The following is a 26,101-nucleotide window of genomic DNA, read 5'->3' on the forward strand; positions in this document are numbered from 1 at the left end:
AGAGAGAGAGAGAGAGAGAGAGAGAGAGAGAGAGAGAGAGAGAGAGAGATCCACGTCGCTAAGGCGACCGCTTGGTAGGCGGTTCCTTAAATCCGGCTTAAAAAACGAAAATACCCAAGCTTGACGTTCCCATGGTATTCACTTCTGACAACTCTAGCAGCTTCGTGTGAAACTGAACAACCCTTACAATGAAATTTCTTGATTTTTCCGGAAAGACTAAACGTTAATGAAAATTCGTGAACATTCTGGTTAACGGGAAGATGAACTGGAACTCCACTGGTAAGAAAGAGTCTTTGAGCTATGCAGAGAGCTGAACTACTGCAGGATTAGCTGCGGCTGGCTGTAGGCATAAAGTGTGACATAACCGATTTATTTCCTCTAGCCAATAAGCTAACCTAGCTAGTATAATTAGCTAGCAACTTATTCTCAGCACATTTCAGCGCTAGTCAACTAGCGTTCGTAATATGAAAAAAAATAGCGAACTGCCTACCAAATCGGCTATGTCAGCTAACTTCCAAGCCAAATCAATGTTTATAGCAACGGCAGCCTTTAACTGTAGCTGGCTGTATGGTCAGAGGTTGTGTTTGGAAGTGTACAGAGGTTGCTGAGATTGGCGCTTCTTGTTGGCTCGCTCTGCTGGAATGACAGAGCACTAAGAAAACGTAGCAACGTTGTGGTCTTCCACCATAGCATTCGCTTTCTGTGAATTTTTCATTTCCTTCAGTGAAGTTAACTTGAACTTACATTAGAATGTAAGGATTTTCCTCACACATACATACGTGCACAAATTCTTTGTATGTAATGATGATGCATCTCTGCCTCTGAGTATCCGGGCGAGTTCCATATGATCGGTGGCAGCTAACGTTAGTTACCTGAAATGATAGGATACTTTTAGTAAGAGAGACAACTAACACTTGTAAATGTGTAGCTATGAAAGAATCTGTGTAAGAAAGAAAGAGGCCACTGCCTCGTAAGTGTGCCTTATAATAAGATGTTTTATGATAATTGTAATGTTTATTTCATAGAGAAAAGTCCAAAGTTTGGTGTTCTGAGTCGCTAGAGATCAATATGTCCACCCCATTTGTGTGTTCTGCTTCTAACAGTCTGGGTCTCTCTGCTGTGCGGCTGACTCGCTGTTTGCTCAACCTTGTCTACATCATGTCTCCAGTTTACTCATCTCCCAAATACACTACCGGCTCCACCCTGCTCAGCCCTTTCCGGCCCTATGAGCCGTACGACCCCACCCTGAGCTACATATCCCGAGGACAGCCCCAGCACTCCAGATACTCCCTCTCCACCTCCCGCTACATGACGCCCACCCCCTTTATCGCCCGTCCTGCCGTCTCCCTCCCCCAGGAGCCTGAGCGTGGGCGGCCCATCCCCCGTGGTGACCCTCGCTCTGCCCGACGCAGTGAGAGCTCCAATAGGATGCAGGTCAGAGGTCAAGCTACCTGGGTGAGTGGGGTGAGAGGTCGCTCACCCTCGAATGCTGGGCTCCCCACCACCTTACCCCTGTTTGGGTGGCGCCGGTCAGTCAGCCAATCGGATCTGGCACAGGAACTGGCCTCCTTGGAAGTCTGTGAGCAAGGGGAGGAGGAGAGAGGAGGATACCCTGGAAGAGAGAGCATCAGCAGGGCACACGGCAGCTGTTCAGGGCCGTTCTACTGGACCTCAGAGGTGAGGCTGGTCTGAGTCGCTTAAATTATAATTTAAATCTAATTATTGTAACTATACCAATACTTTGTCATGCTCATGCTCAATCACACAAACGGACACACACAAACACTTTTTCTCTCAATTTTGAAGGATTAATTGCACTGTGCTCTATAAAACATTCTGTAGAAGTGGACAATATCGCAAAAATATAATATGATGTATATCATGATATTTTGTTTTTTGGGGGGTTGTTGAATAGCAGTTGGAAGACACAATACTTCAGCCAAACAGGAGTGCCACATTTAAAAATGGCCAGGCAAAAAAATGTCTTTTTCCAACATTTAGAAAAAAAACTGTAAGAAGGAGCTGGAGAAAAATGTAAACAGTTGGTTGAAACTGAGTAAAGTAAGATAAAAAACTCACTTTTGGGCATTCAGACATTTGTATTTAATATTAATCCGATAGTGTGTCACCACTGTTTGTTAGCAACAGACTCACTATAGTTAATTTCCATTTCTGAAGTGAAATATACAGTCAGGCCTACTAACAGTATGAGCAGTAAAGAATATTGTGTCATTACTTATCGTGATAAAGATAGCATATTATATTGCCCACCTGTATTGTTTATTGCAGTGTAAGGAGAATGGGATAAACATATTTTTATCTCAAGGAGAGTTCTTCCTTTGTGGTGAGCATCACCTTATACAGTTAAAACTTAATTTAACTTGGCTCTTTATAGCATAAAAGTTATTGTACATTGTGTTTTACATACATGCATTCATATTTACATCTTTACTTTGTTTATGTGTTTTGAAAGAGTTTTAGAATAGAAACACAGCACAGCTAAATTAAGAGCAAGCTGACACTTGCAGCTGAAAAGCCACAGACACCTGCACATTTCACACTTACGGTTAACACATTTAAGCAAGTACACTTGGGGTTAAACCGTAATTAACACTCAGTGCCCTCAGGCTGTTTTCTGCATATTCAGTACAAAAACCCACAAACAAACACACGGGCACATTTTGAGTATAATAATATGATCTCATGCACTTGAATACGTTTTAATCTCTTATTACAATAAAGGAACATTTTTGTTGGTGCAAGGTGCAACCAAGGTTTTGATCAGGGTAACTGAATCTTGAACCTTGTAATGCTGGATTTTATCACTAGAGGGTGCCATTTCTTTATGAATTGTGGATTGAGTTGGTCTCGCAGCGCATTGTTGAATTACACCAGTTAAAACACACAAAAAAACTATTCTTCTGTATTTCTGCATGCTAAATCCAAATATGTCTTCATTATTTCTCTATTGCCCATAGTTTTTGGGTTTTTTTGTTACAGTATACTTATATGTCATTATGTACAGGAAGGAAATAGAAAGGAATGAAAAGGAAAGTGGAAAAGAAATTGGAGCCTCTCTGTGGTAGACACTACTGCTGGACACTGAAGAGGGATGTTCCTAATGCCAAAAATAGCCAAAAACCAAACACCAGTACATTTAAAAGTTTGTACATGTATATTTTAAGTGTAATAACAGCCTTATTTGTAAATAATATAAACCTTTTAAAAGTTGCGTCTCTGTCACTTAAAAAGATGCCTCATAAAATAATATATAGATTCAAATTTTCAAATTCATTATAAAACGTATTATAAGGTCCACCTGTTTTAGTTTGTGAGGCCAAAAAAAAATTTGTTTCCTAGTGTTAAGCGGCTGAGTACAACATGATGTGAGGGGAAGGGACTATGTGAGGGGAGATAACTATGTGAGGGAAGGGGACTATACAAGAGGAGGGGACAATGCGAGTGGAGGGAACTGGGTTGAACCCCCCTGCATGAAACGATTTGGGCAGCTTTGGCAGTTTTCAGTGCCAGGAGCTGTGCCCAACAGAATAAGCCCTCAGCGGGGCTAGGTCAGGGACACCACCCTTGAGATCAGTAGCTGGGAGTGCTCCCTTTAACCCTTCATTGTCTTTGCAAGCAATATTGTATTGGAGCATCCTTGTATTAATGCTCATTACCATTACCATTCTGCCTTTAAGCAGTACTTGCGCAGTATTGTAGCCTAACCACACAAATAGGTTCTCCCTTTAAAGCATAATACAATTGCTGTTACCTTGTAATCTATCCCTAATGTGGAGGTTAGTAAGAGGTCATGGCATTCTCACAAGACAGCTTGCCCAACTGTCACTGCATCATGGGGTACTAGCATGTTTTTACCTCACTATCACAGCTTAATTAGGTTTGCAGTTTGTTCACTTTGTTCTGTAGGCATTGGTTATGTAATCTGTTGAGGTGGTTCTGAAAACGTGGCTCTTATTGCCTTAATCATTTCACAAGTCAACATCAAACTTCAAAAGCAGAGTCAGCACTTCTTAGAATGGTGTCATTTTTAAATATGTTTTTTTGCTGGGTAATTTTGAACCTTCATCTGCTTAGACAAGATAATATAAGAAATGTCAATAAGCTCTGGCCCAAACCAGTCCTTGTACCTTCTACCATAATAGCCTCAGGAATGTGTAACTTTTGGCTTATGAAAGCAAGCTAGCAAACAAGCCCCCCCAAAACCAATCATTCAATGAATGGTAAAATACCGATGCATTCTGTAGGATCAGTAGAATTAGAGTTCATAGGTGAAAGCCTGTTAAGAGATGAGTTTTGGGTATTGTGCTACCATTTGTACTTCAGTGTTCCATCATTTTCATCTTTGTTTTGAAGCTTCTTGATGTTCATTTCTCTCAATAGGAATATTCTGCAATTTTTAACATTTACACTACGCTAAAATGGATTTTTGAACATTTACAGTAAACTGCAGTGGATTTTTGAACATTTGAACCTTTACAGTAATGGGACATTCCATATTGGTCCAAATTTCCTTTTGCACATACATAAGAGTCTTAGTCTGAGCCCTCCTGAACCTTACAGAAATCCCCAATGTAATTCTGGCCCAGAGAGGAAGTGATTTTTCCCCCAGAATCTCAGATTTTCAGGTTTACACCTGTGTGAGATTTCCTCATTCTGTGCTGTTTTTCTAGAGCTAAATCTTGAAGCATACTGTCAGCCTGAGATTTATTCTGGGTAGTAAACAAGGAACCCACTTTGATCTCATTCAAAAATATTACACTTGGACTTTATGGGATGTAAGTTAAAATATATCCAGTATCACCTTTCTATCGTGAAATGTTGGTCTAATTTTGTCAAGCTTTTGAAGGCTGTATTTTAGGTTGGCCTATTGTGTAGTTTTTAATGTTCTAATGTTTAAATATTTAATGTTGTATATAATATATCTTATTAACATTAATAGTATATATTTTTCACTTATAGTGATTAATATGTTAGGCTACACCTACCAGTTTGAAATGTTCAAACATTTTCATTTATATAATAATGCACAAAAATGGGCAAAATTATGTAAAATGTTCCCTAAAGTTTCACTGGGAAATATGGCATTTGAATATTAAAACATTGAATATTATTTTAATAGAAAGTAAGTGATGCACCAGCTTGAATAATGTGTGGTTCAACTCCCCTTACAATCATGACCATGGCTTAGAACATCCACAGTCCTGACCGTAATTAGAAAGGGCAGCAGTACCAGCTCCTCCAGGGCCTAAAATAAGGGTCGAAGTCCAAGCGCAATTTGTCAATGTTGAACCTTAAAATCAGCAAGACAGAATAGCGGTTTTACAGCTCTACACACACGTTCATTCCAACACTCACCCTTATAACAGGCACTTATTTACTTTACATTGTTTGAGGACTTCAGTGTGAGATACATGGCATAATTGGGTATAGTCAACGTTTTCATTTTCTTGCTCCTTTTTTTGTTTGTTTGGGGATTTTTTTACTTATTACACCTCCTCACTTGACATGGCCTTGGGAGCGTTGTGAAGAAGTGTCTGCTTTCGCTATGCCCGTGCTGTCTGCAAAGTTATGTTGTGTACACCCTGTTAACAGTCACTGTCCGTTCATTTTGTTCTGTCTGCGTTGATTATGTAATCCACACGTGTACCACAAAGCAATCCTGAGTAACTTTAGTCGACAGCTAGTAAAAACTGCTGCAAAAGACAGCTGTTACTATAAATCTGCATGTACCCTGCTCCAGGAATGTGATAGGGCTGGATACAGCTTTAGCAATGGGTTTGGCTATTTTTATTTAAAGGACGGGACTTTATGTACAACAGATGCCGTGTTGAGTGTTAAGAGCTATCACATTCATATAGCATAGAGTAGCATGTCCTCTCTTATAATGGCTCATCCTTAATCTGTTCCAAAAGGGTAATACAAGAAATGCAAATTAGCTCTGGTTCAAACAAGTCCTTCTACCTTGCAACATAATATCTTAAAGTGTATGAAACTTTAGCCTATGGAAAGCAAGCTAGCAAATTAGCATTTCCCAAATTATTCTTCATATAGTGAAATCTATACAGTTACCCAAGAAAAATGCCAGGAAGCCAGATTCCACAGGTGAAAGTCCATTAAGAGTTCTTGGTACCCTGTTACACTTTGTACACTCTGTACTTTACTGTTACATCATTATTTTTTTTTTATCTTTGTTTCAGAGCTGCTTGGCCTTATTTGTGGTTCTTTGGGCTGTGCAGTCCTTGTCTCCTGGCTTTTAGCAACTCCAGCATATCTGAAATGTCCAAAAAAAAAGCACATAGGATGCCTTAGCCATGGGTTATATGCTGTGGTCGTCTGTCCTTTGTCATTTAGTGTGCTGATACGATAGAGCTCCCACCTCGGGGCTCACTGGCAGAGTGTCAAAGGTCTGACCACCAGATCCTGAAGGCAGTGTACAGAGCAGGGCTTGGAGAAGCACGATGCCCAAGAAGGCATTGTAAGGACGAACACTCGGACAGGAAGTCAGGTGGGAAGCATGAGTCATCTTCAGGTTTATATTATCATGTTTGGTTGCTATTAGTAGCCGTAACATTGCTAATGAAATATCTTTAGAGAATGCAGTAAGACAGCCTACGTTGTGTTCTATTCCTCATAAATTAGCAGACTTGTGAGTCAGTAAACTTAAGCATACTGTAAAATTAGAGAAAAAGATATGGGTAGTAGAACCCTGTTATTTTGGTTTCTGCGTGTGTGTGTGTGTGTATGTACACAGAGAATGTGCACATTACTACATACCAGACTTGTTTTATACCTTAATCCAAAACATTAAGCAGTCTCACATATCTAGATATACAGTCCAGCCAAAAGAAATTATAGAGACTCATATCCAGGGGCCCAACTGCTCCCTTATTGTCAGGTCAAAATGTTTAAGGAGAGCTGACTCCGTTCTCCATTGTAAAAGTTTAGACACGCCAGAAGGTATTCTTTCCTCAGGATCCTCTGGGAATCACTTGGGGTAAACTAACAAGTTACTATGCCAACCAGCACATGTCCACACAAGCCAGCTGGCTGACTCAGACATATTTCTGAACTATAAGGGCTATTACTTCATATTGACAGCTGAGTATGTCATTCTTGGGAATGTAGGTGATCTGTCACTTATGATGTGGCGTGGCATTGCACCTTGCCCTGTCCATTATTGTGTAAATGTAGATGGGTGAAGTTCATGAAACTAATAAATCATTCATAGCAAAACCATGGACTGAGCTGCACAATTGTCTTGTCGAACATTCCAACCTCAGAACTCTATTCATGATGGAATTTGTTTAATCGATCTAAGTGCTTATAGGCTAATTGAGAGGCTGAAGGTCTAATACAGTGTAATTGTCCTGGCTCAGCTCTCCTTCAGTTCAGCACAGTTAGATCTCCAGGGATCACTGAGGCCCATGACAACTGCACCTGTATTGGTTGTAAACTTTACAGACCTTGCACCTGATTGGTGGAGGTTGGGGCCATAAAACTTTACAGTTCAAGAGACGGTGAGACCATAAAGGTTAAGGGCGCATTCTTGAAGGCTGAGATAAGATGGTTATCTTGGCTTAGGGACAGCCTATTCTGTGTCAAGGCTGATTGACGTGCTCCACCCCATGCTAAGAGCAGGCCTGAGGCCTGCCGAGCGTCGGAGGAGTGACCGGCTGTTTGAAGTGTAGGGTTCAGGGATTTCCTAGACAGCTTCCAGAGGCCACGCACCTCCATAGAGACTGCCCAGGCCAGAGGGCGACTGTGGCCCTAAACACGTATCTCGAATTAGGCGCCAGAGACACAAGTGCAGTGCTGCAACAGGACCAGAGAAAATGAAACAAGGATGCAAGACAAGGAAACCATGGAAACAGACCCCAGGGAGGGGCCAACTGTGACAATTATCAATCAAAGTCGATAAAAAGCCAACTGATAATGTCAACTATTGATGATGGAATTCATGACTGCAGTAACATCAGCCCACCACTGGTACCGGCCTCATCTATCATATTCTCATTGCTTCACTCCAATGGACAGTCCATTAAAGCAGAGCAGAATCAGCCCATGACCCAGCAGACTTCTCTTATGTCAATGCCAGTAGAAGATCCCCCTTCGTAGCTAATCTTAGACCCATGCTGGAGTATCCCCCAGATCAAGCCTTTCACAAGCAGGAGCTAGTAATAATCAGTCCTGAACATAAGGTTCTAACTGTTCTAATGGCTTTAGTTGGCTAAGCTGTAGCGTGAGTGCAGGGTGTGACGGGTATGACAAGGTAGTCAGGAGACTTCATAGCGTGTAAATGCCATTCTACTTCTCCCTTTCTCCAACATTCCATGCATACTTTTTGCAGTGGCGAGCTCTCTGGCCATCTGACGTTCATCAGCCATGGTTCAAGATGGAAGATTCCTGATGCTCGCATGCTCTTCAGCATGCTCGCATGCTCTTCAGTACATGTGGCTGATATTGATCTTATCATCATGCTGGCAGCTATTCAAGAACATCTCCAGGTTTATCTAACCCTAGTCCTTCTTTATTTTACGTCATGGCTGGTCTTTTCTGCTATTCAGTATGTGTAAAGCAATACATGTATGTTGAAACATGACACTGACATTGTGTAAAGTGAGAAAACAAAACATAAACATTATATGTGCATAACACAATAATAATGTTGTATGCACCCCACTAATGACATCTGGCTCGGGGCCCGATATACAAAAGCATGGTGCAAAATAAATGACCAGCCACTTTGGTATTCTTCTGTCACTAACTGAGGAGCAGAAATTCCATTTGCAAATTATGAATGTCCCATCCAAAGAGAAATATCTTGTTGCATGAGGCTGAAACAGTGTGGCTTATCTCTACTGAATGATCGTGCGGTCTCCTCTTTTAACCTATTGCATATCTTTTATAATGATGGTGAAACGTCTCATTGACCTATTTTATTGTCTCTTGCGTATGATCGCCCATTCATGACATTTGCACCCTTCTCCAGGTCATTATACATGCACGCTCAAGTGCCCTTGTATCCAGTTTCGTAGTGCTCTATGAGGTAGGAGAGAATCACCATGAGGCCACTGACTAATTAGTCCCTTTGAGTGCACACTTCCAATGAGTAAGCACAGGGGTGAGGGAGCCTTGGCTTGAGGGAGTGTACTCAAACTCTTCATTTATTTGGAAAAAAAGTGACTGCCTTAGGCCTGACCTCTTGAATAAATTGCAGTTTGCATCAGTGATCTCTGAGCCTTGGGTTCTTTCTCCAAGGAAATAAGAACATAGTTATGCAACAATCTGAGCTTCAGAAGCCAGAGTCTTTCTGATAACAACAGTACACAGTTCCTGTGATTCCTGTGCTCTTCTCTAAACCAAAACATTGACCACATTTACATCCATAACAATGTTAAGCTACCTGGAATGGTTCAGTATTCCTGGAAGGGCAAATGATATAAGGATGTGAATATCCCAGCTCATACAGTGAGGCCACGCTCCGTGTTAGCCATTCTAACATGCTGTCTTTAAGTGTTTAACTCTGCTATGCGGGCTTTGTCACGTTACAGGAACTTCATGGATTCCCATTTTTCATTAATAACATCAAAAAAAAACATTTTTTTTTTAAAGTTAATAAAAGTTAAATAAATGTTTAAAAAATGATAATAGAAATTATAATATATATTATACATCATATAATATAGTAAAAAATTAATAAAGTTAGATAAAGTTAATAAAGATGTTACCCTTAGCTGCAAGGTAATATTCATTGGTAGTAGACACATGCTGAGGGTGTGACTAGCTAGCTAGCAAGGTCTGGAGTCAACGCATGGTCCTTCTGAGAGTGGATACAGCTGGCCACATGTATAGGACAGTCTGGTGCTCCTTGGGGTTTGTGGGCTACTTAATTTTTTAGATACCTGTTCACATGTTTCTGTGCTGATGGAGTCTACAATTATTTAGGAGATAAATCAGAAGCTGGCAGCTGACATGTCTATAGGTATTTTTGCACATCCTGTGCCATCCTAAAAAAATAATTTCTGAAATTGCTGTTCTACACTCCTATAAATTACCTATATATTTTTTAAATGGCAGCGTCTTAATCATCAGAATACTGTCCTTATTGTGGATTATATTTGGCCTGATACATGTTCAAAAGACGAGAAGCGAAGGTGTTTCACCACCAGCGACCAATTTGTAAGAATACACACAGTACTAAGAATGAGCTTCAGGTGTGTTGTCACACCTCGTAACCCTTATTTTTTAGTCTCCCTGGAGGTTGTCACGAATGTGCCATCACCATCATCACATGCTTACCAGACGAGGGTGGAAGAAGCCACTGGGGTGAGCCAGAGTGGGCAAACAGGTTGCTTTTTCCTTTCTAGTCCCTCACATCACCCCACATGCCCTGCTGCGCTGCAGGGTATCCAGTGGGTGGGGTCCATCAGGGGACCGTACGTCCTGTCTGCTTGGTCGGTCTGTCTGTCTGCCTGTCCCTGTTTTGGTGCCTTGATGTCTAGAGATGCCACTGTGAAGGGACAGTTCGTATTTTTGGATTTGTATGTCTCACTGCTGTCCTCTATCTGACTCTCTTTTCTCTCGCTCTTTTATCTTTGTTCTGTTTCTCTCTCACACGTATACACAATATGCTCTGTAATCTCTGTACTAACAGCAACTCCAGCTGTCACTGTAATACCTCTGACCCTTATGAAATACACATACACACAGTCCAAGAATGGTGTAGAACACACTTCTTTAAGCCTGGATAAGGACAGCTCATCACAGCACCAATGGAACAGACAGACTCCTCTACGTGCTAATAATAGATGTTGCTGTTTGTTCAGGGCAGATGAGGAGTTCTCTACACTGTCTGTGGTCTGGTTATTCTCTGCCTCTGTGTGTGTGTGTGTGTGTGTGTGTGTGTGTGTGTGTGTGTGTGTGTGTGTGTGTGTGTGTTCGTGTTCATCATCAGGGTGACACAACCCACAGTAAGGTTGCTGACAGAGGGAAAAGGAAAGGTGTTGACTTTGGTTGTTTTTTTTTTTTCCTGAATCCACTGGCTCACCAGTTTTGAAAATCTTCATATCTACACTTTCAAGCCACTTGCCTGCTTCCTGCTCTTCTTCCTTGTCTTTGACAGACACTTATACTGCACACACACTAGAAATACACACAGGCTTCTGCGCAGAAGCAGATGTGGAGTCGGTTTCTGTTCCATTCATTCATTTGAAGCATTTAATCACAGGATACTGACTGATGTTATGCATCGCTGAACAGCTCGCGGCTGGACTTCTATCAGCACAGCTGAGGCTAAAGTACTCAAGGATTTCCACTTGCAGTGCTACCGCGAAATAGCTGATCATGTGACTGACACCATCAGCCTTGTGCATGCCACCTGGAGAACTTTTCCAGCTCTTCTGCACACTCTAATGCATTTTTGACTCAGGCTGTTTTTGCTTTTGTATGTTGGAACTCAAGCATGTTATGTGCATGTGTGCGTGTGTGTATGCATGCGCGTATGTGTGTGTGTGCGCGTATGTGTATGCGCGTCTGTGTGCTACGCTCGTGTGTGTGTGTGTGTGTGTGTGTGTGTGTGTGTGTGTGTGTGTGTGTGTGTGTATGGTTGTGTGTTTCAGACAACACTAGCATGATCAAGCTTTGGCACACTCTGTCCTGAAAAACTATAATGTGGCTTGTCAGAAGAGAAGCAGAGGGTTTTCCTAGAACCTGGATGCTATAGATTCTCAACTTGTCACATTTGGGTAACCTTATTTTTTCTTTTACCTTGACAACTGCTAGATGAAATCACCACACAAGACCATAGAGTCAGGTCCACAAAAAACCCCACAAAAAAACTGTTACCAGTAGCACTAGACCAAGCTAATATCATATTTCATACAGAATTAATGTGCAACTTCAATGACTGTAACTCTCTACATATATGGTTTTGGGGGTTTTTTTAGGTTTTTTTTTACATTTTTAGGCAATCTTATCTTTTTTTTTTTTTACTTTCTTCACCAGCTTGTGTAAATGCTGAACAAAATGCAACCCAATAAAAGCCACAGCAGTTTGTAAAGTTTACATTATCTATATATGGCACAAAGCAGAAGAATACCAAATACACCAAACAACAGCCCACCGATGTGTGCCTATGGACTAATGCTGTAACTTCAAGGGACTGTTTGCAGCAGCCAACAGCTCTGACTGCTCCGATTGCACTTTTGCATTCTGTTATTTGAGTACTTTGTGTACACATAAATCCTCTCTCCAGGTCTTTGTCTACCTGTATTTTAGTCTGTGCCTCTCTGTCTTTACCAGCTGTCAGATGACCTAGCAAGATAAATGAATTGAGTAGGTCAGGTTACACACAGTGCAAGTGCTGTCTGCTCAGGAATGTACAGAACAACCCCCTACCTTAAGAACCTCACTCTCCTTCCACCTCTTGGCAAAGCAAACAAACTTATTCCTTTGATGAAAGCTGTGAGTGTTGTTTTGTCATTTGATTGATTGTTTGTTTGTTTCAGGGAAAATAAGGACCTGTAAATGTTCACGAACGATAATTTAAGTCACAGTAATCAGGAATCTTACAAATTACTCCTAGCATGACATATCAGGTGTCTTTTCAAGTCTACCTGCATCACAAATTCCCCACAAGATTCAGTTATCTCAGCATTTGTACCTCTGTGGACTTCGATAAGCTAGTACAAATTGCTTTGTACATGCATAGAATTTGCCAGCTTTGCCAACTTGGTAGAGTACTGTCCTCACTGGATTTTTATGAGGCACAGTATTGAACATGGTTGTGCTATCCAACGGTAGTTTTAGGTAACATTGTTCCTGAAAATGCAAATTAATATTTTAAAACTGTAAAATTTAAGAAGCTGGGTTGCTTATAATATAACATTTGGTCATATTATTTATTTGAAAACAAACCTTGTCACTATTGGGCTATTAGTCATTTAGAATTTTGTTTTTAATTTGTTTAACTGCTTTTTGATAGACCTAATTGCAATGGTTAAAATATAACAGGTGTGCTGAAATTATAATATATAATATAACAGGTGTGCTAAAGCACACATTAACAAGTGTGAAAGTGTTAAGTAACTTATTGCAGACTACTCCACAAATACCATTTTGTCATTTTACCTCCACTCCTATTGAAGGGTTAGAGCGGAGTCCACCAGATCTTGGCCTCCGACAAAAAGCACATCTTAGCCTGTGGGAACATTTCACTGCAGGCTAAGATCTGCATGACACAGTGTGCATAACCCCACTCTTACAGAACATTAAAGGGAACAGTGAGATTCCAACTACCACTAAAGAACATTCAGAGCCAGCTTCTATAAAAGTCCCTAAAGGAGTCCTTTTTAAAACTGCGACCATTAAACAGTTTATTAGGCGCGCTTACCTTGAACTGACACTAGCTGGTTACTTTATTACAAACACTGAGTACTGACCGTGTACCTGTAAAAAGAAACTTTATAGGTATACAGTTATAGGTTGTAGTCCATGCGATTGCATGCAATTAACATATCTATTATCCTCATTCTTCACTTTCTGTCTACAGGGATGCTATTATTTAGTTTGAATGGAGGAACATAACTATATTCCTACAAGTAGGATGGTATAGCAATTTTTTAATTCATTTTGTGTACAGACAAACATTGGGTTTCTCTGTCCTATTATTTGTGGTGGCTTAAAATAAAGTGAGTATGTGCTAAACTTTCCAAATATTTATTAATGAGTATTTAAATTATTATAGTCACTACATCATTGCAAATCCAAAGTGCTTCAGAACAAAGAAAAAGTAAAGAGTGCTGTTATTCAAACATTCGCGGGTAAGGTTATTATGGTGTCACGGTTTCATGCTTAGTCACAGTGTATGACTGGACGATTCTTCTCCATCGAGGAGCTGACGTCAAACCACTGTGCGTGTGATCTTGGATGCTGGATAATTGCTTGGAGGCCTTGTCACATTTGCACGGTCACACTAATTGTGTCTGTAAAACACTGTCAGGGAGCAAGGCAGGCTGTGGTCCAGGTACGTGACTAGATACATGCACATGAAAAAAATCAACAATTCTATTTAAATTCCCAGTATGAATAGGGTTTTTCTTACTGTATTTAAGACCAATTAAAGAAATTAGATAAAGGTGTTTACATGACTTTTTGTGTATTGGTTTAATAGTCAGACTATTAAACCAATACAGTACAGTATTAATTACAGTACAGTATAATTACAGTATTAATACCAATACAGTATTAAGCTTGGGGTAAGATTTGTGTATTAGTGCATGGGTCCATGTACTTAGTGTCTCCACAGACACAGAACAGTCCTACATGTGTTCTACTAGCTAGCGCAGATCACACAGATCACATGTTGTATCACATGTTGTATCGGCTTTGTGTTCATTTTTTTCAGAAGGCCCAGCTGTACATCTGTAGCACAGGTCATTTACTTCAGCAGCTGTTGACTTATGTGTTGATTTTGGCACATAGTCAACCCCTTAGTTCACCACAGTCGGTACTGTAAAGTTATACACTAGAGAAATGTTGTAAAAAAACATTGTTATAAAGCAATTGATTTTCATTAAAGTACATCTAGAGTAAAAAGGCCAAAGATTTAAAGTCAGCAAGGATGACATTGCATTGTTTTATGTGATGTGTTGTGCTACTGCATATTGTGTATTTATAGGCCATGTTAGCCCAAGCAAGGCTACTGAATTTAGCTCTGAGCCATAATTGAGCTCTGCCCTATGGCTAAGGCGGCATAGGCTAAAAACAGTATGCTCAGAATTCGATAAGATAATACTGCCACAGATGATCTGAAACCTCAATATTCAGCTGTACAAGTAAAATCATCATTTTGTACTTCATAATTACTTTAACAAAATGGAATTGAAAACAATTCTCTCAATACCATAAATGTTTCAGTTAAAATGACCAATTACATTGCTGTCCTTTGCAGTATTAAAGGTGTAGGTACTCTTCTGTTTCAGGTGGGATCTCATAACCTTAGCCAGTATCTATAAGAATGTTGTTTCCAGTGGGGGGTGGGGGGTGTCTCTACCCTGTCGCTTTGCATGACATGCCACGGGGCTCAGTGCCAAGTGTGGGACACTGTGTTACATCACTGGAAGTGACTGAAATATTTGGCTCACTGCGTGATAGCCTGTGTAGGTGCGGGTGGCTGTTGTTGTTGTTTTGTGTGCTCCGCGACATGGGGTGGAGACACTGACATCGTGTTGATGCCGTGCAGGTATGCAGGTTGTTGTACAGCACACATTGAGAGGCTTCGCAGAGTCCTTTGGAGGTCAGCGTGATGTCACGCATCTATTTTGGACTGATGCGGCCAGACTGAGTCACTGCAGTGGTCCTGGTGACATCACTGCGTCTCTACCCGGGCTTAGAATAGATTGCGGACTCCTCACACACATACTCACACTCATTCTCACACTCATTCTCTCTCTTACTGTGTATTTGTTTGTTTTGTTGGGGTTTTTTTTGTTTGTGTGTGTGTGTGTGCGTTTTACATTGGCAGCATACAGGTGAAGAGACACTCTGCGTTTATGCCTAAATAAGGCATCCCCCTCTCACACTCACACTCCCTCTCTCCTTATGAATGGAGCAGCCCACACTTCCGAAGCCTAGTCAAGTAATGTAGCTGCTCCCTTACATAACACTTAATGGCACATGAAGCACAAAAGACCTCTGTGCCTGCAGAGACCAGCCTCTGCTTTGGAACAGCTGTTGCACTGAGAAGCCTGTGCAGAAACCAGCTCTCCCTCCCTTCTGCTCACCTGCATGCTGACTCAGCACTCATTTACCAACCCGACTGGGGTCGGTCAGCTATTACTGGGTTATAAAGGCTAAGTGAGATGTCATTTAGGACCCCCGCCCCCGCCCCCCCGCCTGTACCGGAGAAGGCCAAGATGCCCGATTTGCACACCGAGATTAATGAGTAGTAGTCCGCAAATCCCACAGAGGAAGTATGTTGTGAAACCTCCTGTGGCCCGGCATATAGATTAGCCCATTACATAAACTGGTCACACGGTTCCGCACTTCCTTTGGGAATAAATACTCGTGCGATACTCTAGCACTCCTGTAGAGGGAGAAAAATAGTTTTTTTTTCTCCTCTCATTCTGGTTTGTCCTTCTGTGTTTTCTCCTTCAAAGGGTCAGTAGATCGTTAGACGTAGGGAGGGCCGGATGGGAGGGAATCAGATGGTACTGCTCCGTCTTTTCTCCGCGGGGCCCTGGAGAACGTAACCTAGACAGTCAACAAGTGTACGAGCGACGACGGAGCTCAGTTATTCAACGCACAATTCGCTCTTGCGCTCTCGCTCCTTGTCTCTCACATGTCTTAGTAATCGCTGCGTGGTGTTTCGACGCGTCCATCACCAGTGAGGAGAGTATGGCTGCCGTTATCGTCAGGTTGATGGTCTTGACAGGCCTTACAAAAGCTTGATCCATAGCGAGGTTCTATAAAATTGATGCAATTATTCGGGACGCAGTTACCACTTCTCATGCTTCGTCTGTAATGAGGTGGTAGAGAACGCGATGGACTGAGCAAATGCTCTAGCATGACATTAACTAGGCTTTATAATGTAGATACGGTAGCACGGATCCCTTTTTGCTCGTTTTTCTATGTTGAACTTTACCATTTGGGACAGGATTAAATAGTTTATGAATTTTAGTTTTAAAATTCAGATATTCATAGGCACTATTTAGCAAACCACAAAAGCTTGGTAACAGCTGTAATATGTTTTTCCACACAGAGTGCCAGTGTATCTCAGGCACCTCTTAGTATCTGAAATACCTGAAACCCAGACAACCACCTCATAAATTTTGTCTCCTGGCCCAGCAAGGAGCAAATCGGCTTCTGATGTAGGCGCAATCACCGTGTCATTCATTATTCGCGCAGGTGACGCGAGATAGCTAAGAGTAAGACATAAGAGGACTAAATGTAATGAACCCTCTAGCTGATGCACTCAGATTCGAGTCATCATTTCAGATTTCTTGCCCGCAAGAGAGCAGTGGGCGCACTCTCCTCGACAGCCCTGAACAGTAATGGAGTTTAAGAAGCCCCTTAGTTTAGAGGCCATATAGATTACTTTAGCAGCCGTGCGGAAAAGTTCACCGCCGGCATTAAATCTTAGCCCACATTTCAGATTCTTCCCACGAATTATGGAAAGGATATGGATGTTATGTGTTGGGGATGACCTAGACCAAGAGTGGTGGTTAAAATCACTGCAAGGTTTTATGAGTAAAGGTGCGAATGGTGTCCTAAAACACAACATTAATTTCAGGGCTGCAAAAAAATGCAAAGAACCTAGAAAACTGGATTTTTCTTAAATTGTTGCATTTTAATCTGCTCTTATGATATGCGACTAGCAATTCTGTAAATTCTCTATAATTGTGAAGTAGAATCTTGGGAGTGTTACTTGTTACTTGTGTACCTCCTTAAAGACAGCGCACTCTTCAGTTTCATTCACAATTTAAATTAAAAAGAAGGCACATGATTCCTGTCCGACGACGGCGAGATGAGAGCATGTCGGTGCGCAGGAGAGAACGAGAACAGCGCGTTGCCATTTGAGGGCGTAGGCACTATGATGCACGAATATGAATTCGGGTAAATGCATACCCATTAAAATATAATATGCCCTCCTGTCAGCCGCACTAGTCTTCGAGGTGAATGTGAGAAGGGCTAGTCCTGCGCCGGCTGACGTCTGGGCGAGCGTCAGGCATTGCGTGACGTCTGTCCCAAGTGGAGGGGGCGTGTGCACGCAGTAGTAAAACCAAAATGAGCGTCGACTTTTCCGTTATTGCTAGACTGCTGCCCGGTAGCTGTGTATCGGCTTCTGAGCAGCGCTAGCGTTAGGCTGTTCTAAACCAGATCATAAGCTGTCCGGTATACTTGCTCAAGGACTGTTTCATAGTTAATCTCCGCTAGTGATATTTCGTGTCTTTTTTTACGTTATTTATTTTTTCATGCATTCGGCGTGATCGAGTCGCATGTTTGTTCGCCAATGTTAAACTGCCTCTGGATCAAGGACATTTACCGATCGCGGAAAGTAACTGAAGCGTCGTTATAGGAAACAACGACGGACTGCATCTACCTGAAACAGTGCCACGAGCAGAAGACATTTACCAAAACAGTAACAACGGGAATAGTGTTGACCTGCCGGCCTGACGAAGTTAATAGCATATCTTAAAAGAGGCGACGCGCTTTTTATTACTGTTTACATTTATCTGGTTGGGCATTCCCTCGTCGTTATGCCGAGTCTGCGACAGTCGTACACAGTTACCGTACCCGAGGACCCCCCGACGGCTGCTTTCCCCTTCATCAAGCAGGATGCGCGCAGGAAAAGTCCGCCGTTGTCGCGGTCTATGCTTGTATCTACGTTTTTAGGACTTCTCATCAACCAAGCGAAGGTGAGCCTCAACCGAACGACTTAGTGACTACAAATCTAAGAGTGAAAACTGATGGATTGTCATAGTAATGGCTGTACATTGTCTACTGGATAACAAGCGCAGTGTGCGTTTTCTCTCATCAACAGATACATGTTTACATCGAAGTCTGTTAATTTCTTTTCTCCTAGTGCATGTGTTGCTGAAATGTTGGCTACAACTCAAATCTGCAAAGTGCTTTTTGAGAGTTGCGCGTACAGAAATTGCACACAATTTTCGTGTAGCCAACTTTTCTGTCATTGAATATTTTCAGTGAAACGTTCGGTAGTAAATAAGATATTTACTGGGTAAAAGACCCGTTTGAATTGATGTATGGTTGACTTGTACTAGAGATGGTAAGATTGTGGGGAACACTGTACCATAACTTCACACTTTCGCCTCGTGCGGCTGACGCCATCTAGCGCATCCATCGGTGGTAATACAGAACATTCACAAAGTTGTTCCAGAAGTGCAAACCGTGTTCATTACATTGGCAAATGACGCACAACCTTAAAATGGACGTTCAGTATTTCTTCTCATTTCTACACCAGGTTATAAATTGAGTGACTAATGAATAATTACTGGATAGTTGTGATTTTTGTTTTGATCCTCTAAGCACCAAGGAGGGTTAGTTCTTGGTACATGCTCATTGACTATTCCGCAACGAAATCAGGTTTTACAGCAAATTTCACCTCAAGTGTTCCGTAGTATATCAGATACACCTGGCTAACATCCATATACCCATTAGAGCCAAAGGTCATTTCAGCGAGCTCGTGACCGGGATTTAATCTGCGCTACTTGGTCGCGGGGCTTTATCAAGCTTCGTTTTAGTTTGGTCTCTGACTGGAAGCTTAATATCAGTATCGGCACGGCAATCAGTCGGCTTTCCTTTGAGTGTGTAGTTATAAAAACGTTTAAAGTAACACAAAAGGTTACTGCACTTTCCCATGGGTCTGGAACAAAAAGCTTAGTGTGTTACATAATCTAGACCCCATCTGCAGGAATGTGCTTTATCAGTGTGTTGTGTGATAAGAGTCAGGTGGCAAGAATTGCTGAGGACTATTTTCTGCAGGACTTTCATGAACACTCCACCTCTCTTTATGCATCTTTATGCGAACTAAGGATTGTGCTTTGTCAATTTTGAAGCTTTTTTCCTCATGGATGACTATGTACATGTGTGTTTTTGTATGGGAGTGTGAGAATACATTACAGTATGTATTAATTATTTTAATTATACTACATAGTATTGTTTATTTATTTATTTCTTTTACTTTTTCCTCAGAAGAAAGAAAGTGTGTGTGAGTGAGAGAGAGAGAGAGAGAGAGAGAGAGAGAGAGAGAGAATACATTATTCTGTTATTCTTCAGTTGAGGTAAAGTGCTGGGCATAGCAGGTATACACGGTGTGATGAGCACTTCGGCAATCTTCACAGTGTGTGTGCATGTGATGGGGGGGGGGAGCGAGAGTATGTGTGTGTGTGTGTGTGTGTGTGTGTGTGCAGAAGAAGGAGACTGAGAGTGTGTGAAGCCTGCTAGCACCATAAACCCTCTTTTGCTTGTGCCTGAGCCTGTGGCATGTTCCAGAATCTAAGGTTAAGCACACAGTGTTCCTCCTTGCTTTCTTTCAACTCCTGCCAACCACTGCGCTTCTAGGATTCTGCCAATCAGACGTGCCACCGCTCTTACTCTTATGGCTTATACTCCCACCCACTTGCACTCACCGGCCAATGTCACAGCATAGCCAGATCTGTTTCAACGGTGGGCGTGAGAACTGGCGAGTGACCTGACAGGGGGAGGAGTGGCCCACACACACGCCCTGGGGTGACAAATGGCAAAATGCTCCCTGGCTCACCCTAATGGAGTTTGCGTATGAGAGTGAGTGTGACTTCAGTCGTGAGGCATCTGATTACTGCGTAGGTGTGAGGGCCTCGAGCCTTGCCTGTTGATTGTATGGAGTGACTCAGACGCAGGACCACACACTAGATTCACTCATTGGTAGCGGATTAACTCCTACAGGGCCGAATGGAATTTCAGTAGGAGTATATTTAACTCTGGCATCACGCCAGTTAATCTAACACGTGATTTTACTGGAGCAGGCTAGCCTGTCTGAAAGGTACAACTTCATTACAAGTTAATCGCTTTCTGTCCTGTGTAATGTTAATCTCTCTGGCTAAGAACTCACTGGCTGGTGTGTGTTCATGTATGTGCATGTGCCTGGGAGTGTGTGTGAGAACAATTGCCCACATTTGAGTCATTTGTTTCAACAGGTTACAAATGTGCTTTTGTGATCATTAGTCATTAATGGGTGGCCAGTGGCCTTCTTTCAGGATGGCCAATGTGCTGGATGAGACCCTGGCCCTGGATGGGGACGGTGTGCTGGATCTGACCCTGGCCCTGGATGGGGACGGTGTGCTTGGTCCAGTGTGCTGGATCAGACCCTGGCCTGCCACCCAAGATGCCCTGCCTCCCATCCAGTCACATCTGAACCTGACCCTGTTACTTTGCACTGACCTACAGTGCTCCATTGTTGCCAGGTGCAAGTTGTCCTAGATCTCATTGACAGGCACACATGCCGTGACTGGCATGCAGTCTGTGTCTGTCACCGACACCGCCATGATGTCATGGCGTGACAGTTGACACATGAGGGTTTATTTCTAAGAAGTAACAGTGTAGCAGTGCCATGGTTTAGGGGGAAGGGTGTGCATGCGTGCATGCGCGTGTGTGTGTGTGCGTGCATGTGTGTGTGTGTGTGTGTGTGTGTGCGTGCGTGCATGTGTATGTACGCATAAGAGTGACAAGAAAAGCTTGCCTGCTTTGTGTCTCTGTTTCGTGCTTTGCTCAAGTGACCAGTCACGGTCTTGCCCTCCCCCGAGTAAACGTTGGGAGCTTCACCACTTTGGACCGCATGTGCGGCAGGCCCTGCTTTAATAACAGCCGTGCTGTTGTTTTGTCATCACGCCCATTTGCCATGGCAGATGGAGCCCGTTTGCTTAGGTGCCATTCTGAGCAGCGGGGGTCTCTCTTCAAGTCTACCCACGTGCTGTTCAGAGAAAACCGAGCTCAGGCAAACCTTCCTCATAAATACCCATCACCATGACACCCACTGCTGCCCATGCAGTGATGCCCATACAGCACTGCTCTTTCAATATCTGCAGAATTGTCTTCACTGAACTATTTTATATCTGTATCCTTTGACTTGCACCCATTTATACGGTTTGATTTATGCAATATTATACATTATATTTACATTGAGATTTGCCTAACATCTTTGTTTTGTTTATTAACTGAGCAACACATTTTGTGTATATATTTGTCTACACATGTGAGTTCTCCCTATATAGTTCCTCAGAGTGATGCGGACACGCTGAATTTGGTACAACACCGGTTGTCCACTGCTGCCAAGGCATTTGAAAGTAGGTTGGTGTTTATCTCTTTCCTACCTACTAAACACTCTCTGTCTCTCTCTCCCTCCCAGAACTCTAAGAACACTCAGGGCCTGGTGGGTCTCAGGAACCTAGGCAACACCGTGAGTATCCACCACTCCAACGCCCTCATCATTGGTGATGTTGTTTATGCATGGCGTGGGCCACTCACAGCAGCTCACTCTTCCCACAGTGCTTCATGAACTCCATCCTTCAGTGCCTCAGCAACACACATGATCTGCGCGACTACTGCCTGCGCAACACACACCGCATTGATCTGAACAACAACTGCCGGGCTAAGGCAGCACTCATGGAGGGTAAGGCGCTCTCCTTTCCCATGGGGAGGGGGCAGGGCTGGGGGCGGGGCAGGCCGGGGAAGGGTGGGACAATCACCTTCTCCTATCAACTCGGTTTGGCATTTCATGTTTCAGAGTTCGCCAAGCTTACACAGACCCTGTGGACGACGGCAAGCAACGAAGCTGTGAGCCCCTCTGACTTCAAAACGCAGGTCCAGAAGTACGCGCCCCGCTTCATGGGCTACAAGTGAGTCCCAGCAGGTCCCCCTAATCAGATTCACTCTGCTCACCATGGCTCTGCCAAAATTAATCATTAACTGTCTAAACATTAGGTGCTCTCTCTCTCTCGCTCTCTCCATCTCTCTCCTCCAGTCAACAGGATGCCCAGGAATTCCTTCGCTTCCTCCTTGATGGACTCCATAATGAAGTTAACCGGGGCTCATTGAGGGCCAGAACACCTGTTGAGGATTTTGATCACCTTTCGTAAGCACATGCATCTCCCTACTCTGCAAGCACACTGTAAACACGCAATAAACACATCATAGACACATGACAAATATGCCACAAACATGGCACAACAAATCTGAGCGCCACACCCTGTCTGAAGCCTCACAGCAGTTTGTGTGTGTGCTTTCAGGGACGACGAGAAAGCTAAGAGAATGTGGAACAAGTACCTGGAGAGAGAAGACAGTAAAGTAGTTGGTGAGTTACCCTTCTATATTAACACGGGCTTGTGTGTGTGTTTGTGTGTGCAGGTGTATGCATGTGTGTGCCTATGCGTGTTTGTATACAGTCATGTATCTTTGTGTATGTGTGTGTGTATGTGTGAATATGTGTGTATGTACATATGTGTGTATGTGCGTACATGCAAGTGCATCTGCGTGTGCATGTGTATATGTGTTTATATGTGTATAGTTGGCTGTGAGGGTGGGTGTATTGGTGTGTGTGAGTGTAAGTAGCTCACTAAGCCTGTGTGCTTGTTTGGTCCCACAGATCTGTTTGTGGGGCAGCTGAAAAGTTCTCTGACGTGCAGCGAGTGTGGCTTTTGCTCGACCGTCTTTGATCCATTCTGGGACCTGTCTCTGCCCATCGCCAAGGTGCACACACACACACACACACACACACACACACACAAAATCCTCCAGTACTGTATGTTTTGAGGCTAAGTTGTAACTGCAGCGTTTTACCCCTGCAGAGCTCAGGAGAGGTAACTCTGAATGACTGCCTTCGGCTTTTTACTAAGGAAGATGTACTGGACGGGAATGAGAAACCAGTAGGTGCTTTAGCTTGTGTTTGTGTGCGTGCGTGTGTGTGTGCATGCACGTGTGTACAGTTCTATTACATATATGTATGTATTACACATACATGTATTCTTGTTGTAATATATTTCTCTCTCTCTCTGACCTTCTCATTTCGCAGACATGCCAAAGATGTAAAGCCAAGCGTAAATGCACGAAGAAATTCACCATCCAAAAATTCCCCAAAGTGCTTGTGCTTCGTATCCTTTCTGACATGACTCCGCTATCCAGGCCAAACCTCTTGGCCTACCAGTAGTTCCTCAACATTATAACATAAAACAGCACTGAAGACTCAGAGCTGGTTCAGTGTGTGTGTGTGTGTGTGTGTGTGTGTAAAACCAAGGTGTCGGAGCTTAGATCTGCATAAGCTTAGGGGTGTGTGTGTGTGTGTATGTTTGTGTGTAGGTGTGTGTGTGTGTGTGTGTGTGTGTGTGTGTGTGTTTATGTATGTGTGTCATTTGTTTGTATCTGCCCTTGACTCTTCCTCTGGCTCAGATCTGAAACGTTTCTCAGAGGCTCGTGTAAAGACCGCCAAACTGTCCACCTTCGTCAACTTCCCCATCAAAGAGCTGGACCTGCGCCAGTTCGCCTCAGACAACAGTGGTGAGAAGCACCTGGCCGCCTTCCAGCTCAGAGCTTCATCAGCCATAACTGCCCGGGACAGAATATGTTGTCACCGGGCTATAACAAAACCTTCATTAGGACAAGGCATTTGGTTCAGGGTGGATAATGAAGTGTTACTCTACATACTAACTCTCTCTCTCTCTCTTGCTCTTATTTCCTTCCCCTGTGTAGTGAACGCCATCTATAACCTTTACGCCGTGTCCAACCACACAGGCACCACTCTGGGCGGTCACTACACGGCATACTGTCGCAACCCTTCCTCGGGAGAATGGTACACCTACAACGATTCCCGGTAAGCGGCGCAAGAAGAAAAGTGGTGACATCTTCACCTGCACAGCAGGTGTCTTTGCAAGGAGAGTGTGTCATAGTCAAATTGCTGCTGTGTAGTGTCTCGTGTGAAAGAAGCTTCAATGTTGTAGTCCATGCTCACCCATATGCAGAAGGTCAGAAATGATCATTACACATTTTTTTTTTACATGTGTATTAGCCCTTTCTTATACAGTAGCATTCTTTATGCAGTTTTGACTTTATATTTGATGCATGCAGATCTTATACTGTATATGCTTTTGTAGGACAGACAACCATGTTAAGGAAGTGTTGCAGTTTTTGTGTGAAGTGTACATTCTTGCTCTACACCACATATTTATGTTTACCTATAGCACATATGGTTCTTATAGGGTTTCACAGACCTTTTGCATATGGGTAAGCCAGCAAGCATAAACATGCTGTATTGTAAGCACTTCTACAGCTGCAAGTCACTCACCTCCCCTCCTTCTCTCTCTCTCTCTCTCAGGGTGAGCCCCATGTCATCCAGCCAGGTGCGGAGCAGTGATGCCTACGTGCTGTTCTACGAGCTCACCAACTGCTCGCGCATGTGAATGGGCCCTGCCTCGACCTGCGCAAGGACACTGACACTTGGGACTCGACTACAGCCGCTGGCTGCTATAGGACACTAGAGCCCTGAGGGCTGTCGCCAGGTCCTGGGCCTGTGGATGTCTGCTCACAGGCCACGTCCTGGGACTAAGTTTCAGTGGAGGCCTATGCTCTGAGCCCCATACTGCGATTGTTTCAAACGCAAGGTCCTGGAGAAATGGCCCAACACAGTCGGATTAAGGCTTAGGCTTGCTAATTTCTTAGAAGCCTGGGACTTGATTTTGAGACACAGCCCAGAGTGAGCTTCCATATAAGGGCTTCCCCATCCTATATTCTGCCAGAGGGAGATTGCTGCTGTTCAAGAGATGGGGATAGACAGAAAGACAAACTGGAACACTACCTCTCATAACTGAGTGGGACTGTGCGAGTGTACGTGTGGGTGCTGCTTGTTTGCACGTGAGCGTGCAGACAGATTTAGAAAATCTCTATGCACTATTGACCTGGAGCTCTCCTCTGTAGGCAGTCACCATGACAACACTTGCATTAATTTATTATTATTCATAGGGTTTTATGTTTTACATGTGGGTTGTGAATAGGAGTCATAGTGTGATCTCAAAACCACCATGACCAAGAAAATATTCTACAGTCACCCATGGTGGAGAGTTGACACTAAATGCAGCTTTGCAGGCACTAAGAACTGACAGACTCATCTGTTTTTTTCCACTGGATTTTTTTTTTTACCACAGCATTCAGCTTAATTTGGAAAAGAGCTTTCACAGCACAATAACCCACCTGGTGTGTGTGTGTGTATGTATGTATGTGTGTGTGTGTGTGTGTGTGTGTAAGACAGACAGTGTATTTTTATTATTTATGAAGCACGAATAACGAATGTATGAACCCAAGGCAGCCAGGTCTGTTTCTATGGAGAGCTTTCAGAGGAGTGCATGGAAAGTCATGTGATTCATACCAGAGAATCGTGACACTCATACAGGCGTATAATCCCCTTCATGGGGATCTGCATAAGTACTTTTTGACTTTGTAAAAAGTCAGAGAGTTACATGTAAATAAATGAACTAACAAACTACACCAGCTTGTTGGCATCTCTCTCCATTTTTTATTGCTTTTATTTTCCCAGTTT

At 43.0% G+C, this 26,101-nt stretch overlaps 1 protein-coding gene across 2 annotated transcripts; it reads left to right on the plus strand.

Moving 5' to 3' along the window:
• Window positions 1-137: 137 nt before the first annotated feature.
• usp2b (ubiquitin specific peptidase 2b) lies at window positions 138-26,047 on the plus strand. Of its 2 annotated transcripts, XM_081719359.1 has the most exons (13): window positions 138-279; window positions 1,104-1,677; window positions 21,926-21,976; window positions 22,066-22,189; window positions 22,304-22,415; window positions 22,541-22,651; window positions 22,806-22,870; window positions 23,162-23,265; window positions 23,364-23,441; window positions 23,588-23,666; window positions 23,962-24,069; window positions 24,262-24,382; window positions 24,884-26,047. In XM_081719359.1, the coding sequence occupies exons 2-13, from the start codon at window positions 1,159-1,161 to the stop codon at window positions 24,966-24,968; spliced, it is 1,557 nt and encodes a 518-aa protein (XP_081575485.1). In that variant the 5' UTR covers window positions 138-279; window positions 1,104-1,158; the 3' UTR covers window positions 24,969-26,047. The 2 variants fall into 2 exon arrangements, with proteins under 2 accessions (XP_081575485.1, XP_026854356.1); XM_026998555.3 differs by lacking the exons at window positions 138-279; window positions 1,104-1,677 and adding an exon at window positions 17,816-18,437.
• Window positions 26,048-26,101: the final 54 nt, after the last annotated feature.

This window comes from Electrophorus electricus, chromosome 8 (assembly GCF_041902795.1).
Source record: "Electrophorus electricus isolate QZ-2024a chromosome 8, ASM4190279v1, whole genome shotgun sequence".
Taxonomy (NCBI): Eukaryota; Metazoa; Chordata; class Actinopteri; order Gymnotiformes; family Gymnotidae; genus Electrophorus; species Electrophorus electricus.

Excerpts from the sequence above, each read along its gene's own strand:
- usp2b (XM_081719359.1), top strand. The coding sequence starts at position 1,159 with ATGTCTCCAGTTTACTCATCTCCCAAATACACTACCGGCTCCACCCTG. Across the intron at positions 21,977-22,065 it reads TCAGGAACCTAGGCAACACC|TGCTTCATGAACTCCATCCT; the intron begins GTGAGTATCCAC and ends CTCTTCCCACAG. Across the intron at positions 22,871-23,161 it reads AGAAGACAGTAAAGTAGTTG|ATCTGTTTGTGGGGCAGCTG; the intron begins GTGAGTTACCCT and ends TTGGTCCCACAG.